General features: G+C 42.7%; 1 protein-coding gene across 2 annotated transcripts; it reads left to right on the top strand.

Moving 5' to 3' along the window:
• Positions 1–757: 757 nt before the first annotated feature.
• On the top strand, positions 758–11,153 carry LOC310839078 (uncharacterized protein). 2 transcript variants are annotated; one of them, XM_083727277.1, is made up of 5 exons: positions 758–889; positions 3,065–3,227; positions 4,286–4,395; positions 5,875–5,925; positions 9,445–11,153. In XM_083727277.1, exons 2-5 carry the CDS (start codon positions 3,103–3,105, stop codon positions 11,073–11,075), a joined length of 1,917 nt encoding a protein of 638 aa, XP_083583403.1. In that variant the 5' UTR covers positions 758–889; positions 3,065–3,102; the 3' UTR covers positions 11,076–11,153. The 2 variants fall into 2 exon arrangements, with proteins under 2 accessions (XP_083583403.1, XP_083583404.1); XM_083727278.1 differs by lacking the exon at positions 5,875–5,925.
• Positions 11,154–15,559: the final 4,406 nt, after the last annotated feature.

Here is a 15,559-nt window from a genome sequence, read left to right as displayed (position 1 = left end):
TATTTTAGGCTAGATCAGGGTGGTCTAACCTCTCAGACTAAATGGGCTGCAAGAGTGACACACACCCTGGGGGCCAAACAGTGAATTAAAATTCCATATCATAAAGTGTTCACAATATAGTTAATATTATCTTAATATGCACAATTAATGAATTTAATTAAATATATCTATTTAAATATAAACTTAATATATTTAATTAAATACACAATATTATTCACAACATGAATTTATTAAACAGATTTAATACACAAACACATGTATGCACTTTCTCTAACAACGCAGACATCTGAGCTAGAGAATTCTTCGCAAATTGATTGATGTCTGCTGTGGTTGGTTTTTGACATCTGCAGGCACCTCTCAAGTGAATTGTCTGCCAAGTTGCTTTGAGTTTTGGAATTTAATGAAGTTTATGTTTGAAAAGTTTATGTTTCACATTTCTGAATCACTATTTTGGTGAATCAACCAAATGAATCAACCAATGATTGCTGCTTCTTGCCATCTTTGCCATGGCATCTTGCTACTTGGAACTGGTCCATGGATAGATAGCAAACAGAGTTATTGACAAATTAATTACAGGCTTAAATGTGGAGACTACACCATTTCATTTATGGGCTGTGGCATGTCTATTTGGGTTGTTACAGCTGGTGCGTATTTCTGAGGTTCTGCCTAAGAGCCAGGGATGCCCTGGAGCTTACACCATACTTCCTACTGCCTGTTGCCAGCCAACCGCAAATCATGAGTGCAAGTTGCAGAGCCCCTGACATCACAATCAAGCTCCTCTTTTCTTACCCCGGGCAGCAGCTTTGAGTAACTAGGGCTGTGCCTACATGGAAAATGAATATACCAAAGGATGTGTCAATCATCAGGAAGAATCCATTGAGACTGTGAGGTAGGGCCTGGGTTTCAGCTGTTCAGATACTTAGTGGAACTACCCACCAAGCCTTCATCCCGGGTTGACTAGCTCATTTTATGCCACCTGAAAATAATAGCCTTTGATACATAAGGCCAGGGTTACTGCTGTGCTAAGTATTGTTGGTTCAAGGGGGGGAAATAGGTATAAAAGGAGAATTTCTGGATGCCAAGTTCTACGTTGGGCAAATACTCTTTGGTGAGAAAACCACAGCAGATATTTAAAATCACAAAATATGCAGCAAAGTGAAATGTGGATGTATAGCCTGTTAGTCCTTTAAAATATGCCCTTGTTAGTTCCAAAACTTCCAAAGACCACATGTTGGTAAGTTAAGATTGGTTTACTTACAAATTCTTCAAAGATCTGGTTCATGTACTTTTTTCCATCCAGCATTCAGAAAAAAGTTGCACTGGCAGTAAAACTTGTCAGTTACAGAGGTGAAAGTTCCTAAATAATTGGTATAGGAACTCAAAGAGTGGCTTGTGAGAGCTGTGCAGCTAAGCTGTAGCAACCAGGTTAGCCTTTTCACTCGCTGGGCTTCTCAGAAACACTGAAGGGGAACAAAGGATTGATTACCAAGTCCCTCCCACAGTGAACTAAACTTGGCAGGACAGCTTACTCTATGGTCTTAACTCCTTCATGCATTAATTAGACTTATGTATGTTGGTTATAATAGGCTGGTTATCCCACAAGTAGATCATAGACTTGGGCTCTAATCATGTCAAAGGGTCGATTTAAGGCAGCCTTCCACCAGCTAGTGCTCTCCAGATATTGCTGGACTCTAGTATTTCCCATCCCTGACCACTCAGTTGGAACTCATCAGCATTTGGAGGGCATCAGCTAGAGAACTCTGTTTTAAAGCAACATTTCAGTTCAGTGAAGTGTAAGCATCTTGTTGCTTGCTCTGCTGGTATAAAAGAAATATTCACTGCATATAAACATGCGGCTACTTTGACAGTGAAGAAAACTATAGCACAGCACTTACCCTCTGAGGGACTATGTCATTTCTTAGGCCACATCCATACCATACATTTACAGAACTAATATACCGCTTTAACATTATGGCTTCTCCCAAAGAATCCTGGGAACTGTAGTTTGTTAAGGGTGCTGAGAGTAATTAGGAGACCTCTATTTCCTTCCCTTTGGCCCCTATCTCCTGTATCTGAGTTTGGTCACATCTGCACTATAGTTTTAAGGCACTATGACCCAACTTTAAGTTATGACTTCCCCCAAAGAATCCTGGGAATTGTAGTTTGTTAAGGGTGCTGAGAGTAATTAAAGGTAAAGGTACCCCTGCCCGTACGGGCCAGTCTTGACAGACTCTGGGGTTGTGCGCCCATCTCACTTAAGAGGCCAGGGGCCAGCGCTGTCCGGAGACACTTCCGGGTCAAGTGGCCAGCGTGACAAAGCTGCATCTGGCGAGCCAGAGCCGCACACGGAAACGCCGTTTACCTTCCCGCTGGTAAGCGGTCCCTATTTATCTACTTGCACCCGGAGGTGCTTTCGAACTGCTAGGTTGGCAGGCGCTGGGACCGAGCAGCGGGAGCGCACCCCGCCGCAGGGATTCGAACCGCCGACCTTTCGATCGGCAAGTCCTAGGCGCTGAGGCTTTAACCCACAGCGCCACCTGCGAGTAATTACCTGAGAGTAATTAGGAGACCTCTATTCCCTTCACAGAGCTTCAATTACTAGAGTGGTTTTACAACCAATTCTTCTTCCCCGGGAACTCTATGAATTGTAGCTATGAAGTAGTATGATACAGATTGAAATGTATATTCTGTTTATACTCTGTTTCCTGTAGTGATGCATGTGGCCCTGAAAGGCAAAGACTAATTCTCAGATGCACCCAGCTGAGGTTTAAACCAATGGCTTTTTAATTTTTCATTTGTATACCGCTTTTCTACTTTGCTATACACAAAGCAGTTTAAAACCTTAGATATGAGAGAATACACAGCAAAGATCACACATCCTATAACAGTCCGATCTAATGCAAATAATTCTTAATTAAAAACACAAGTATAAAAACAAACTTAAACCAATTATAATAATTGGCATTGATCCAAGATCCAAGCTAGTTTTATAATTTATAGACTAATGCCAAGACAGTGAGCCCGCTCTTCCCACCTAGTTCTCCTTCTGCTTTCTATTCTGCAGGGCCAGGTACTTAAGGCATCTCCTTGTCTCTGCCCTGCATGGGTCAGCCAAGACACCCCAGTGTTCCTCCAAGTCTCTCAACAGGACAGACAAAAGATGAGAAGGACTATTATGAAGTCCTGGGCATTCCCCAGGGGGCAACGCATCACGACATTAAAACGGCGTAAGTCAGCCTTCAGAGCATTCAGTTCGCCCGAGGAACCGCCAGCCTTGAGGCTGCCCTGTCTGGCTCACAGCCTCCATTCTTCCCTCCTCATCCCCAGCATCACATTTAGGCTTCAAAAGACTTTCCTACTGAAGCCAATAGGATTTGTTTCCAAGCCTAATTGATTTCTTTTCAAGCCAGGGTCACAGCTAGGGAGGGAAAAGTTAACCTTCCCCCTTGCCAAAAATGCCTTTGCGCCATTACTTATTTAGGCTGGAGAAACTCTTCTGTTGGCTTCAGTAGGAAGGTTTTGTGAGGCCTAAATGCAGCTAGGGAAGGGGGAGGCTACATTGTGTGTATAGGACAGAGAGGAGGGGAGAATGAATGAATGAATGAATGAATGAATGAATGAATGGGTTGTGTGGATGAGATAACAAGAGAGTATGTGCTGTTTTCAAAAGAGAAGCCAGCATTGAATCCTGAGTCACCTATTATGAAATGCACAAGTATACTTACATATACTTTTAATGGCTAGGAATGGGATTTGTTATGTTGGGGCAATGAGGAAGCACTGAATTCTAATACCTTCAGAAGTCAATGAAGTAAGCATTTTCCTTCTTTAGGGTTGGCAAAGTGTTTGATTTTGAGTTGCAGAAATAGATTAAAAATATATATATATTTGCCCAGGTGGTTAACGGGTGGTCCCAAACAGACTAAGTTGTTTCCAGAGGGTCAGGAGGTTTGCACAGATCTCTCACCCATTCAGGTAGATGCCATCTTATGTCCTTTGTGCAATAAATAGCACCTACATAACCCACCTGTGAGGAAGGGGTACAGAGTGATAAGTAGCAAGGAGCACTACAGTACCCTTGTACAACAAACCTGGTTCTGTTTGTAGAATTTTCGGTTAAAAAAACGTGATGGGGAAAGCACTTGAAAGTGGGAGATAATTACCAAATGGCAGAGTGGTATAACCTCTGCACAAATTTTGTGCAAACAAATCAGGATGAATTCCTCAAAAAATAAACAGGCCACCTGGAACCTAATTCTTCACATCCTTTCCTTTAACTGAACAGGTACAGAGTGAAACTGAAGAAGTGGCATCCTGACAAAAACCCAGATAACAAAAAGGAAGCTGAAGAGAAGTCCAAGGAGATAATGGAAGCATACAAAGTGCTGTCAAACTGTAAGGGCTCAGACTCCTAGACCCTTCTGCTGTTCTCACTTCACTGGGGCCTTGGTTTCCCAATGAAACACAAGTTGACCCTAGTTGCTGATCAGCAAGAGAGTGAGGGAGAGAGTCTTTTCAACCTGCCCTATGCACTGAAGCAATCCTGGTTAGAAATCCACACCAGTAATCTCCAGTCATTTCCCACCTCAGAAGCATCCTTAACCCCAAACTGCAGCATGGGACTCACATTTATTTTATTTTCTAACATATATATTCCCCTTCTCCTCCTCTCTCTGGATCTATTGACACTGCTTTAAGAGTCTACGGGCTTAACTGTCTTCTCCCTATGGAACGCTGGGAAATGCAGTTTGGGGTGGGAACCAGCCGATGACAGATCTCTCTTAGCACCTGTGCCAAACTGCAGTTCCCAGGCTTGCAGGGGGAGAGTCTAACAAGTTATAACTAGTACAGATATGGCACCAATATTTTGAGTGGATATATACCCACACTTTTTTCTCTGCCTGCTCCCAGGCCCCTATCTTTCTACTTTTCTTTTTCTTTTAAAGCAAACGTTGTGATGCCATTGCTACGACCCACCTTATGTCAGACTGGTCCAAACCCAATAGATAAAGATTAGCAGTCTACACACATCTCCTGACTGCCTGGAGGCATCGCCCTTTTTGTTTATATGCACAGGAGGCTGATGTCCCCTTTGTGCCTCAATGTTTCCATCTTCCTTTTGGGGAATTGCTTTGGGGTGCTCATCTGAAGTAGTCTAGCTGTGGGGAAACATGCAGTTTCGCCATCAGTCCATGTCCTATTAGTAGGTGCCTGGAGCTTCTCTCCTGCAATATGCCTTCTTCTTTAGATGGCTGCCAGCATCTCTGCAAATTTTCATGGCTCCCTATGCTGCTGCAATTGACTATAACTAGGGACAGGGGCATAAATTTGTTTCAGCTTGCATTTTAATGCAACTCTACCTTATTCGCGCTTCCCAAACCAAAACACAAGCCAAAATGCAGCTGTCCTTCGAAACTGCAATGCAGTTCTTAATAAAAAAAACAACAACCCCAAACACCTGTGTATACATTAGAGGAAAGTAAAAATGCATATAGCGAAAACAACACACAAAAATTATTCATGTTAAGAGAAAATAGCTTGCAAAAACTAGGCAAAATTGCATACATAGAAGAAATGTTGCTGAATTTTCACATAGACTTAAAAAAGAAAAGCAAACTGGTGCAGGAATGTGGTGAATTGAATTTAAAGATGGAAAAATTTAAAAAAGAGAGAGAAACTGAAACTGGCAGGTTTGTTTATCCCTAACTTCTTAAAAAGCTAGTTAGTCACTGGGGGGAGGGGGAATACAATAAGTTTCAGTTTTATGAATGCCTTGTGCCTAGAGGGGTGGTAGTTTTCCAAATCCTGAATCAGGTGCTTGCAGCTGGCTGCAGCAGGGCTGGAGAACTTTCAGGTATATCTTCTGCTTTTCAGCAAACAAGCGTAACCTGGATTGCTCCCTCCAGAACAGACAGAATGAAAAAGGTGAGTGATTTCACAATTCAGTCTCACGTTCCTGAGAGGAAATGGAGAAAGCCACAATTAGGAGTGTCTTTGTGGAGCTCTTCTTGATCCGCAGAGCTGCAACCATTGGCCAAATAACATGCGATGAGGAATGTGTGGCAGCCAGTGACTGCCTTTCCTATCTTGCCCTGGTAATATTTAGCTAAAGTAGAGCTCCAGTGCCATGTCATCAGGTGCTGCTTGCAAAGGTGAAGAAATTCAGAGTGTGATAATGCCACATGGCACTTCTTCTTTAATTACATGTTACCAGGGAGACCGAGATCAGCAACCACCACTTGTTCTTTGTAACATGTGTTTGGGACCCAAGGCAGCGGAAGGGAAAGAGTGAAACATCTTTCTAATTGGATCCAGCTTTGACTTAATCCCACTGAGGTTGTCAGCTCAGCTGACCTGCACTGAATCCTGGGTCAGCCAGCCAGAGGCCACACAATTAATATAAGAATGCTGTTTGCCTCTGGTTGACCTGACAGACAGAGATCAGATCGAGCATAATCAAAATCATTATCTGATGCATGACAGAAAGTGCTGTATTGACATGCTGGGTGTTAGCTGGCTAGCTCAGTTGTGGGTGCCTTATTCCTGCCCACCACTCTGTTACAGGTTTATAACCTATTTCAAAGCATGTCATGTACTTTTTAATTTTCATAGCTTTTCAGCTCTTAATAACCTGCACTGCATAGCCTTTTGCGCTTAGCTACTCCAAGTGGAACTTCCCTTGATGACTGTTCCAAAGCTGTAGCTTGTGCAGAATGTGTTGGCTGACTTTTTATAACCTTGGAGCCTCGATTCAAGTGCTGGTTTGACCTATAGAAGAGCTAAAAAGCTGGTATCTGGCATATCTAATAAACAGTTTCCACCCCTTCCTTTGCATAGTTATTATTGGCTGTCTTCCCAGCTGTGTCCTCCATCCAACAATAGGCCAGACGTACACAGCGCCATTTGTGGTTGCTGCCCCCAAAATCTCTCCCTCTGGGATTTGAACATTTAAAGATGGGAAGTGCTATTTTGAGTGAAGCAGGCATCAGCAGCTAGGAGATGTTAATAAGCAGTGTCAGGTTTATCTGCATATATTAGTTAGAATTTAGTTTTAAAATATGTACAATGGATGTTTCCAAACATTTCTGAAGTCTAAAATATAAGGGGCAAAAACCCGTTGGCTAATGACACACTTTCTCAGTCAGCTCCTTATGCTTGAAATTTCAACTCCTTCATGGAGAACCAATTACTTAGCTGGCCAGAAGGTTGCTTAAGCAGGTGTTTGCCCAGCCGAGCCCAAGCTTGCTTTCCAATTAAGGGTATAACATGCTGTTGAGAACTAGCATTGCTGCAACTCTTCTGCCTGCCCTGCAGCCTGACAGTCTGGCTGGCAGGTGAGTCAGGCAGAGCAAGGTAGCATCACTAAAGCTGTAGGGATGCCTGAACAGCCAGAGAATAAAGGCAGGACTGATGGTGCATCTGAAGCAGGTTAAAGAGAAAGCAGGAGAGACCAGAAGCTAGCAGAGGAGGATAATGGAGGCAACTCGGGAGCTAAAGTAGGAGGCAAGGGAGAGGAGGAAGATGAGGAAGACAGAGAAGGTGGAGAAAGCACAGGCAGTATAGAAATAGAGGAGAATGAAAGGGTCAAAGGGGGACAGGGCTCCCTTAGAGCAGTGTTTTTCAACCACTGTTCCGCGGCACACTAGTGTGCCGCGAGATGTTGCCTGGTGTGCCATGGGGAAAATTGAAAAATTCAAAAGATTTAAAAATAAAGTATTTTATAATTTTTCATATTTCTGTTTACTTACTATTTCATAATAAAGTAATTATAAAATACTTTCTTTGTGTTTATTTGATTCCTATTCAAGAGAATTACTTTACATATAGTCAATATAGGCACAGAGTTAAATGTTTTAACATTTTCTAATGGTGGTGTGCCTCGTGATTTTTTTCATGAAACAAGTGTGCCTTTGCCCAAAAAAGGTTGAAAAACACTGCCTTAGAGGAGCAGGATACAAGTGGGTAGAAGCAGGTGGAGTTATGGAGCAGAATGCCCCAGTAGTGAGTCAGAAAACAGGAGAAGGCAGTGTAGAGGTTGATAAGATCCCACCACTACAGATACCATTGGGATTTGTAGAAAAAGTTAACTATTAGAATAAACTTTAACCACCATGATATATTAATTGATGAGTTATCCATTGCTATTTAATCTTTCTTGTCTTCTGTTGCTTGTATTGTCATATATGTTAATTCAATGATCCATCTATGAATGAACAGAGAACAACTTGGGTCTAATAATGCTAAGAGCCCTGACCACTTCAGAATAATGGGCTCACCAGGTGGTCTCTAAGAGACACCCTGGGGCTCTGAAGACCCTTGGGGTCTTATAGGAAATATGGTGTGGTTGGCACATGAGCTTTTCTGATTTTTGCCTTCAAGTAAGATGGAAGTGCTGAGTATTCCAGGCCACTAACTGAACTGTCCTTCAAATAAACTGTGGCAAATAGGCCCACTTCTGAACTCATTTTTGCATCCATTTTTATTGGTTCTGGAAACACTAGAACAAGCCCTATAAGCTAATTTACCTCGCCATAAAGCATCACAATTAAAGTTGTTAATATGGAAATCAAAGACATCTTTCTGTTTTTGTAACATCCTTCAGAGGTAGCCCAAACTAGCACATCACTATTCCCCATTTCCTATCTTGCAACGAAATGCTTTTGTCTCCTTTTAGGAGAAAATATTGATTTAGCCTGACTTAATCAAACCACCTGTATAGATTATTTGAACAAGTTGTGTTCACAGCAATGCTATTTTTATAACTTATACTTTTATTATGCTCAGGTGTGAGCCAAACACATTTTTGTACAAGTTAGGTTTTTATAATATATCTATGTAACTTCCATCCAGATACACTTAAAATAAGAAAGAAACTGTATTTGATGTAGTACTATTAGATGTTGCTAAAGTTATTTTGCTTTGATGATAGTAAGATACTGTATGTTTAATCAAAATTGTTGCAGAAGTTGCATTGTATGTACTTCGGGCATATGATTATCAGATCCTTTCAAGAAGTTGCATATTTTGTGGAATGCAGTCTTGTTTTTCTTTGATAATTGAGAAAGATTAGAAAAATGCATCTCCTTCAAAGGAAGTTGGGTATAAGTATCTTTCTGATATACAGGTATTAAATTGTGACTTATGCTTTTAATTTCACTTATCTTCTTTTCTGAAATGCTTAAGTTCTACTAACTAAAGGAAATGTATTTGTTATGCACCTGAAGATTCATCCTTGAACATTAAATTTTCTGTGTGCTTATAGGAAAGGGGACTTATCCCCCTGTTAACATGGGGGTTGTTGCAGAGGGAACCAAGGTGAAAAACCCGTCAGACTACAGTCTGACAGACTACAGACAACTGTTTCCACTGCATAAAAATCTGGCTTAGATTTGTCCTGTGAACAGAGCAAAATTGTCACAAGACTAAAAACTTGGTTTATTGCAGGTGAGATGCCTGTCCATGAGAAACACAAGAATAATACGGTAGACGAGAAAGACCACACCAAGTCAGACAAACCAAGTTCTCAGGATGACGAGTTGAGTGTGGAGAATGACAAGAGCTCTTGTTCTGAGTATGATGACTCAACATTTGAGTCTGATGATGAGTCGTCGAGTTCAGAGCATTATTCCACCTTGAACTCTGATGAGTCTAATGAATCCAGTTCTGAGTCCAGTTCTGAGTGTAGCAGGTCAAGCTCCAAATCCAGTGAACCAAATTCAGAGTCAGATTCTGAGTCCAACGATCCAAGTCAGAAGCCTAACCAGCCCCTTCCTTTGCATCCACGTAGAAAGCCTCACAAAAGACACCGGGCAAAGCATAACCAATTGCCTCCTGAGAAAAAGGATTTTCCAGTCTGGAAGGGTAAGCAGACCCAGGATGGGAGAAGGAGATTGCAGACTAGGGAGAAAAACCGGCCTGTCGAGAACAGCGCATTGCACACTAGGAGCAGAAAGTCTGGTAAAGAACCTCTTGTAGAGAATAGCGAGAGCACCAATGGGAAGAGGAAAGCCCCAACTGAGAAGAATGGGGCCTATGCAGAAAAGGCCAGGCAACAGAGCAAAGATTGGGAGACCCATACGGGGAAGGCTAAGCTTCCCAAGCTAAAAACTGAGCTGCATGGTGAGAGTAAGCTTCATACAGGGAAGACGAAACAGCGGCATGAGAAGTCAGAGTCAAGCACCAAGAACAAGCTTCGGAGTGGGGAAGCTGATGCCCCCCCTGGAAAGCATGAGATGCAAACTGAGAAATTTTCAGCACAGAAACGTAGATCCCATCCAGGACGTGAACCTGATCGTGGGACAGAGCAGTGTGCTGGGCAGAAGGAACGATCTGACAAGCAGGAGCCACGTATTGGACACCTGAAGTACACTAGGAGGAAAACCTCACCAATCAAAAGTAAGGAGATGATGACTAAGTTGATATCACCAAAGTTGAAAGATGGAAAAGCAATACGCTCCCAAAAGGGTGAGCTGCAGGCTGGGGAAAACAAGATGCACGCCGGGAAGAGCAAGGTGAATGTCCAAAAGAGGGCACTGAATGATGAGAAGAGTAGGATGAAAGTCCAGAAAAATGAGTTGCATGCTGTGAAGAAGAACATGGCAGTCCAGAAGAAGCAGCTGAATGCTGGGAAGAGCAAGGTGCAGATCCAAAACAGTGATGGGAGAGGTAACAAAGCAGACCCCCAGCACACTGAGAGCGCTATGCCTGCTTATACATGGAAGGTGCCAGCTACCGTCTGGCTTGGTCCAGCAGAAAATACAGCAAGGTTTCTCTTTGGTGGGGCCCCCGAGTTCTCTGGTGCTGGCCAAGCACCACTTCCGGCTAAAAGAAAACCACGTGGAACGAATCAGGCCATGCAAGTAAACCAGTGGGAAAATATCCAAGCCTGGAATAGAATAAACCAGTTAAATCCAAGGAAGAGCATGCTTCTTCCACATATTGACGCTCCAGCTCATAATGGAAAGACTTGGTCTCCATATTTAAGTAGCCAAGGGGAAATGTTTGACCCAAATGCCCCGTCTTCCTGTCTGCGATGCTCCCAATGCTGGTGCAAGCTCTTTCACGACAACCTGTGAGTGTGGATGAGTGCTGGGCACCTCCAGGAGTGAGTGTTTGAGAGTACAATAAAGGAAGGGTCAGGAACCCAAATTTTATTTGTTCATACTTGGTGCTTGCTCTTACTCAACAAGATACATGGGAATTATTATGAGGCTACCCAGATGCTGGACTCCCAGAATCCCTCAGCCCCAGCCAGCAAGGGATGATGGGGGGTTGTAATCCAGTAACATCGAGAGAGTCACGGATTTTCCATCCCTGAACTACCGTAACAGATGCAGCAATGGGAACACTGAGTATCCAGGGGCTGATGTGGAGAGGAACAATGGTGCTTTGGCCCAGGGATCCTTTTGCTGAAATAGTTGTCTGTCCCCAATATCCATGACACTTACGCCACTTGCTGCTTTATCCCCACAGCATTTACTTTTCCTCCTCGACACTCTGATAATTTCTGCCCCGATTGCCCATGCCTACATAAGATGCCAACATATGAACATCCAAAGACCTCACCTGAATGAAACTACTGCACAACTTAGTTCAGCACTTGACTTGCCACAGTGGCTAACCAGATGTCTTCAGTAAGTTCAAAAACAGGGTATGAAGGCAATAGGCCCAGTGCTATTTTTCAAGGAAAAGAGATGTTGGAACTCACCATGAACACCTTATAATGGCAGTGGCGCCCACCTGAGAGGTGTCAGAACTGAGTTCTGGTGAGTTCCAGCTGGGGAAAAAGCCCTGAGTAGGCCTCTTATGGCATGTGCCTCCCAGCTTCAATCAACTGGTATTCAGTCGAATACTGCTCTTGAACATGGAAACTCTGCTTATCCAGAATTTGCCACACTGAGTTCACTGGAACTTACTTCCCTAGTAACAACCGAAGTTTTAGAACAACCGAAGTTTTGTTCCCTCCCTACATATAAATAAAATGTCCATGACAGGAAGTGAACAATGTAACACCAATTTTTGAGATAGGGATCCAGTGGGGGGGGCAGGAAATTACCATATTTTTTGCTCTATAAGACTCACTTTTTCCCTCCTAAAAAAAAAATTCCTTCCAGTAGCACCTTAAAGACCAACTAAGTCAGTTCTTGGTATGAGCTTTCGTGTGCATGCACACGAAAGCTCATACCAAGAACTGACTTAGTTGGTCTTTAAGGTGCTACTGGAAGGAATTTTTTTTGTTTTGACTATGGCAGACCAACACGGCTACCTATCTGTAACTCCCTCCTAAAAAGTAAGGGGAAATGTGTGTGCATCTTATGGAGCGAATGCAGGCTGTGCAGCTATCCCAGAAGTCGGAACAGCAACAGGAATTGCTGCTTTTCACTGCGCAGCGATCCCTCTTGCTGTTCTGGCTTCTGAGATTCAGAATATGTTTTTTCTTGTTTTCCTCCTCCAAAAACTAGGTGCGTCTTGTGGTCTGGTGCGTCTTATAGAGCGAAAAATACGGTATATGATGGTTAGCTTAACATCTATTCTGGGAAAATTAGTGGGAAGCATTATTAAAGACTTAATTACAAAGTATACAGGCGGGTGATTCCACTATCTCTGGCACCACATTACAGGGCTAATATCCAGGTTTTATTCAGATTTCATTATTGAAGAGATGGGGGATCAGCCATTAGGAATGCATCTTTTTCCTCAGGAGGTCAGTGTAACCTGATACCTGACTAGTACATAACTAGCCTGTTTTGAATGTCTACTGCCACCTCCCCCACTCCATCTTGAGACTTAATCAGATGCAGGTCACATGGCTTTTTCCTACCTTTACTCTGCTTTCTGTCTGCCATCTAGCCTGATGTAGTTCTGGAGAAGTCAAATGCTTGTACACTATTTTGGTTGACCTGCTAAAAGTATTTTCCCTAATATGGATTGTGACTGCCATGAGTTGTAACTGAGTGCATGAACATATTTCAAGAGGTTTCTTTTTGTTGTTGCATTCCCCCCCCCCCTTTTATCACTCTGCAAACAGGAGCAGAGCAGGACAAATCCCTTAGGAGATGTATGTCAATCATGATCATTACTGTTTTATGGCCTGTCTGAAGCTTCCTACCTCAAGAATTACTGGGACACTCTATGCACTACCTATTAATTATATGCACCTATTCATTACATGACATGCATCACTTATTAACAACCATGCCGGCAGTTTGGCTTGAGAAAATTCATGGATTATTTCCCTCTGGGATGAGCCAGAACGAAAAACACAACAGGAGAGTACCAAGGCACCTTGATTCATTGCAGTGTGAACTTTTATAAGCACAAATAGGAACAACTGGTTAGGTCGTTATCCAAAGCAACTTGTCCAACACTCACAGATTTAGCTTTCTATGGCATTGAAAAAATTGAGATTGTGACAGACTGTGGGGGGGACCTCTGTAATATCAGTTGCTGGCACCACCTCAGCTTTTCCCTAGCTTTGAAGCCCAAAGGCACCTCAAAATTATGGGCTTTCTCATGATCAGGGAAATAACACTCCTCAGCCAACTGATCATCATAAAGTGTCCCTATTTTCCAGGGTCATTGCTGGATTTACAGAAGCTGTCCTGGTTTCTGATTTGATCCTGGAATGTCCTGCTTTTCCTTAGGACATCCTTATTTTCATTGGAAAAATGTTGGAGGGTGTGGAGTTATGCGACCCTGAGCCAAGGAGACAAGTACAGTGGTACCTCTGGTTACGAACTTAATTTGTTCCGGAGGTCTGTTCTTAACCTGAAACCGTTCTTAACCTGAGGTACCACTTTAGCTAATGGGGCCGCCCGCCTCCGCCATGCAATTTCTGTTTTTTTTTTATAATAATTTTTTATTGTTTTTACAAAACAAAAAAAGCAGGGAACAAGGGTATAGGAAAACAAACAAATCACAAACAAATACATAAAACATGACTTCCCCATACCTCCCCTTCTCTGCATCATTATTTTATAATGTGTCAGCAACCCTTCAGTCAATTTCTCTATATATTCTCATTAAGTTTCCCCCTTTAATTTACGATTTACAGTTGTAGTTCTTTGTTTCTAGCCTCTCGACATCTTAACCGTCCAATATTTTACAATAGTTCTTAAGGTATACTTTAAATTTTCTCCAATCTTCCTCCACCGCCTCCTTCCTCTGGTCACGGATTCTGCCGGTCATCTCTGCCAATCCCATATATTCGATCACCTTCGTCTGCCATTCCTCCAGAGTGGGTAGTTCTTGCATCTTCCAATACTTTGCTAAAAGAATTCTTGCTGCCGTGGTTGCATACATAAAGAAAGTCTTATCCTTCTTCGGTACCAATTGGCCCACCATGCCCAGAAGAAAAGCCTCTGGTTTCTTTGAAAACGTCCATTTAAGGACTTTCTTAATTTCATTATAGATCATTTCCCAGTAGGCCTTAATTTTTGGGCAGGTCCACCAAAGGTGATAGAAGGTTCCTTCAGCTTCCTTACATTTCCAACATTTGTTATTGGGCAAATGATAGATCTTAGCAAGCTTGACTGGAGTCATGTACCACTTGTAAATCATTTTCATAATATTTTCTTTCAAAGCAGTACATGCTGTGAATTTCAAACCGGTGGTCCATAACTGTTCCCAGTCAGCAAACATAATGTCATGACCAACATCTTGTGCCCATTTAATCATAGCTGATTTTACCGTTTCATCCTGTACATTCCATTTCAGCAGCAGGTTATACATTCTAGATAAGTTTTTTGTATTGGGTTCTAACAGTTCCTCGCCATGCAATTTCTGTTCTCATCCTGAGGTAAAGTTCTTAACCCGAGGTACTACTTCCGGGTTAGCGGAGTCTGTAACCCGAAGAGTTTGTAACCTGAGGTGTTTGTAACCTGAGGTACCACTGTAGCTGTAGAGTCTTAGAAGACACCTGAAGTTAGCCCTGTATAGGGAAGTTTTTCTAATGTTTTATCATGTTTTTATATATGTTGGAAGTCGTCCAGAGTGCCTGGGGTAACCACGTGTAAAGAAAAGGTTTCTTTCTAAATCCCCATGATGCAACTCAGACTAGCTTGGAAGCCATGTGTTCTGACACATTAATGCCCATTCATCCCAGACACATGGAGATTGATGGTAGTTCCTCGGGGTGAGCAAAAGAATACTTGACACACGCTCAGACACACACTCTTCTTTATTATTCCTTTGCATGTTCTAGAACTGAGCCCTGTCATGTCTGGCTGCAGGTGGATCCTAGCCAACACTACACACAATGGAAGCCAATGACAAAACAGTGTTATTCAGGGACCCACAGATATGCTGCATGACTTTGTGTTACAGAGATGTTATTTCACAGTTTCATGCGTTCATTTCGTACAACAGATCACACACACTGCCATATATTCCTTACCATTTCCTCTCCATGTCTGTGATGAATCCCAGCCTCTAGTTGTCACATGGTGATGCCCTGACTTGGAGTCCCCCTCCCTCAATTACTAACCCTTCCCAAGTACCATACACCTGGGCCATGACCAAGAGCTTGCAGCCTCACCCCCCTGACATCACAATCTGCAGA

This window comes from Podarcis gaigeae (genome assembly GCF_964106915.1).
Source record: "Podarcis gaigeae genome assembly, chromosome: 1".
In the NCBI taxonomy this organism is placed as follows: Eukaryota; Metazoa; Chordata; class Lepidosauria; order Squamata; family Lacertidae; genus Podarcis; species Podarcis gaigeae.
Note: the sequence above shows the minus strand (reverse complement) of the source record. Positions and strands in the feature narration are given on the sequence as shown.

What these genes read in the sequence shown, in the direction of transcription:
- LOC310839078 (XM_083727277.1), top strand. Translation starts at nt 3,103, where the DNA reads ATGGGTCAGCCAAGACACCCCAGTGTTCCTCCAAGTCTCTCAACAGGA. An exon ending in ATACAAAGTGCTGTCAAACT is followed by an intron (nt 4,396 to 5,874) that starts GTAAGGGCTCAG and finishes TCTGCTTTTCAG; the next exon opens with CAAACAAGCGTAACCTGGAT. An exon ending in GAACAGACAGAATGAAAAAG is followed by an intron (nt 5,926 to 9,444) that starts GTGAGTGATTTC and finishes GGTTTATTGCAG; the next exon opens with GTGAGATGCCTGTCCATGAG.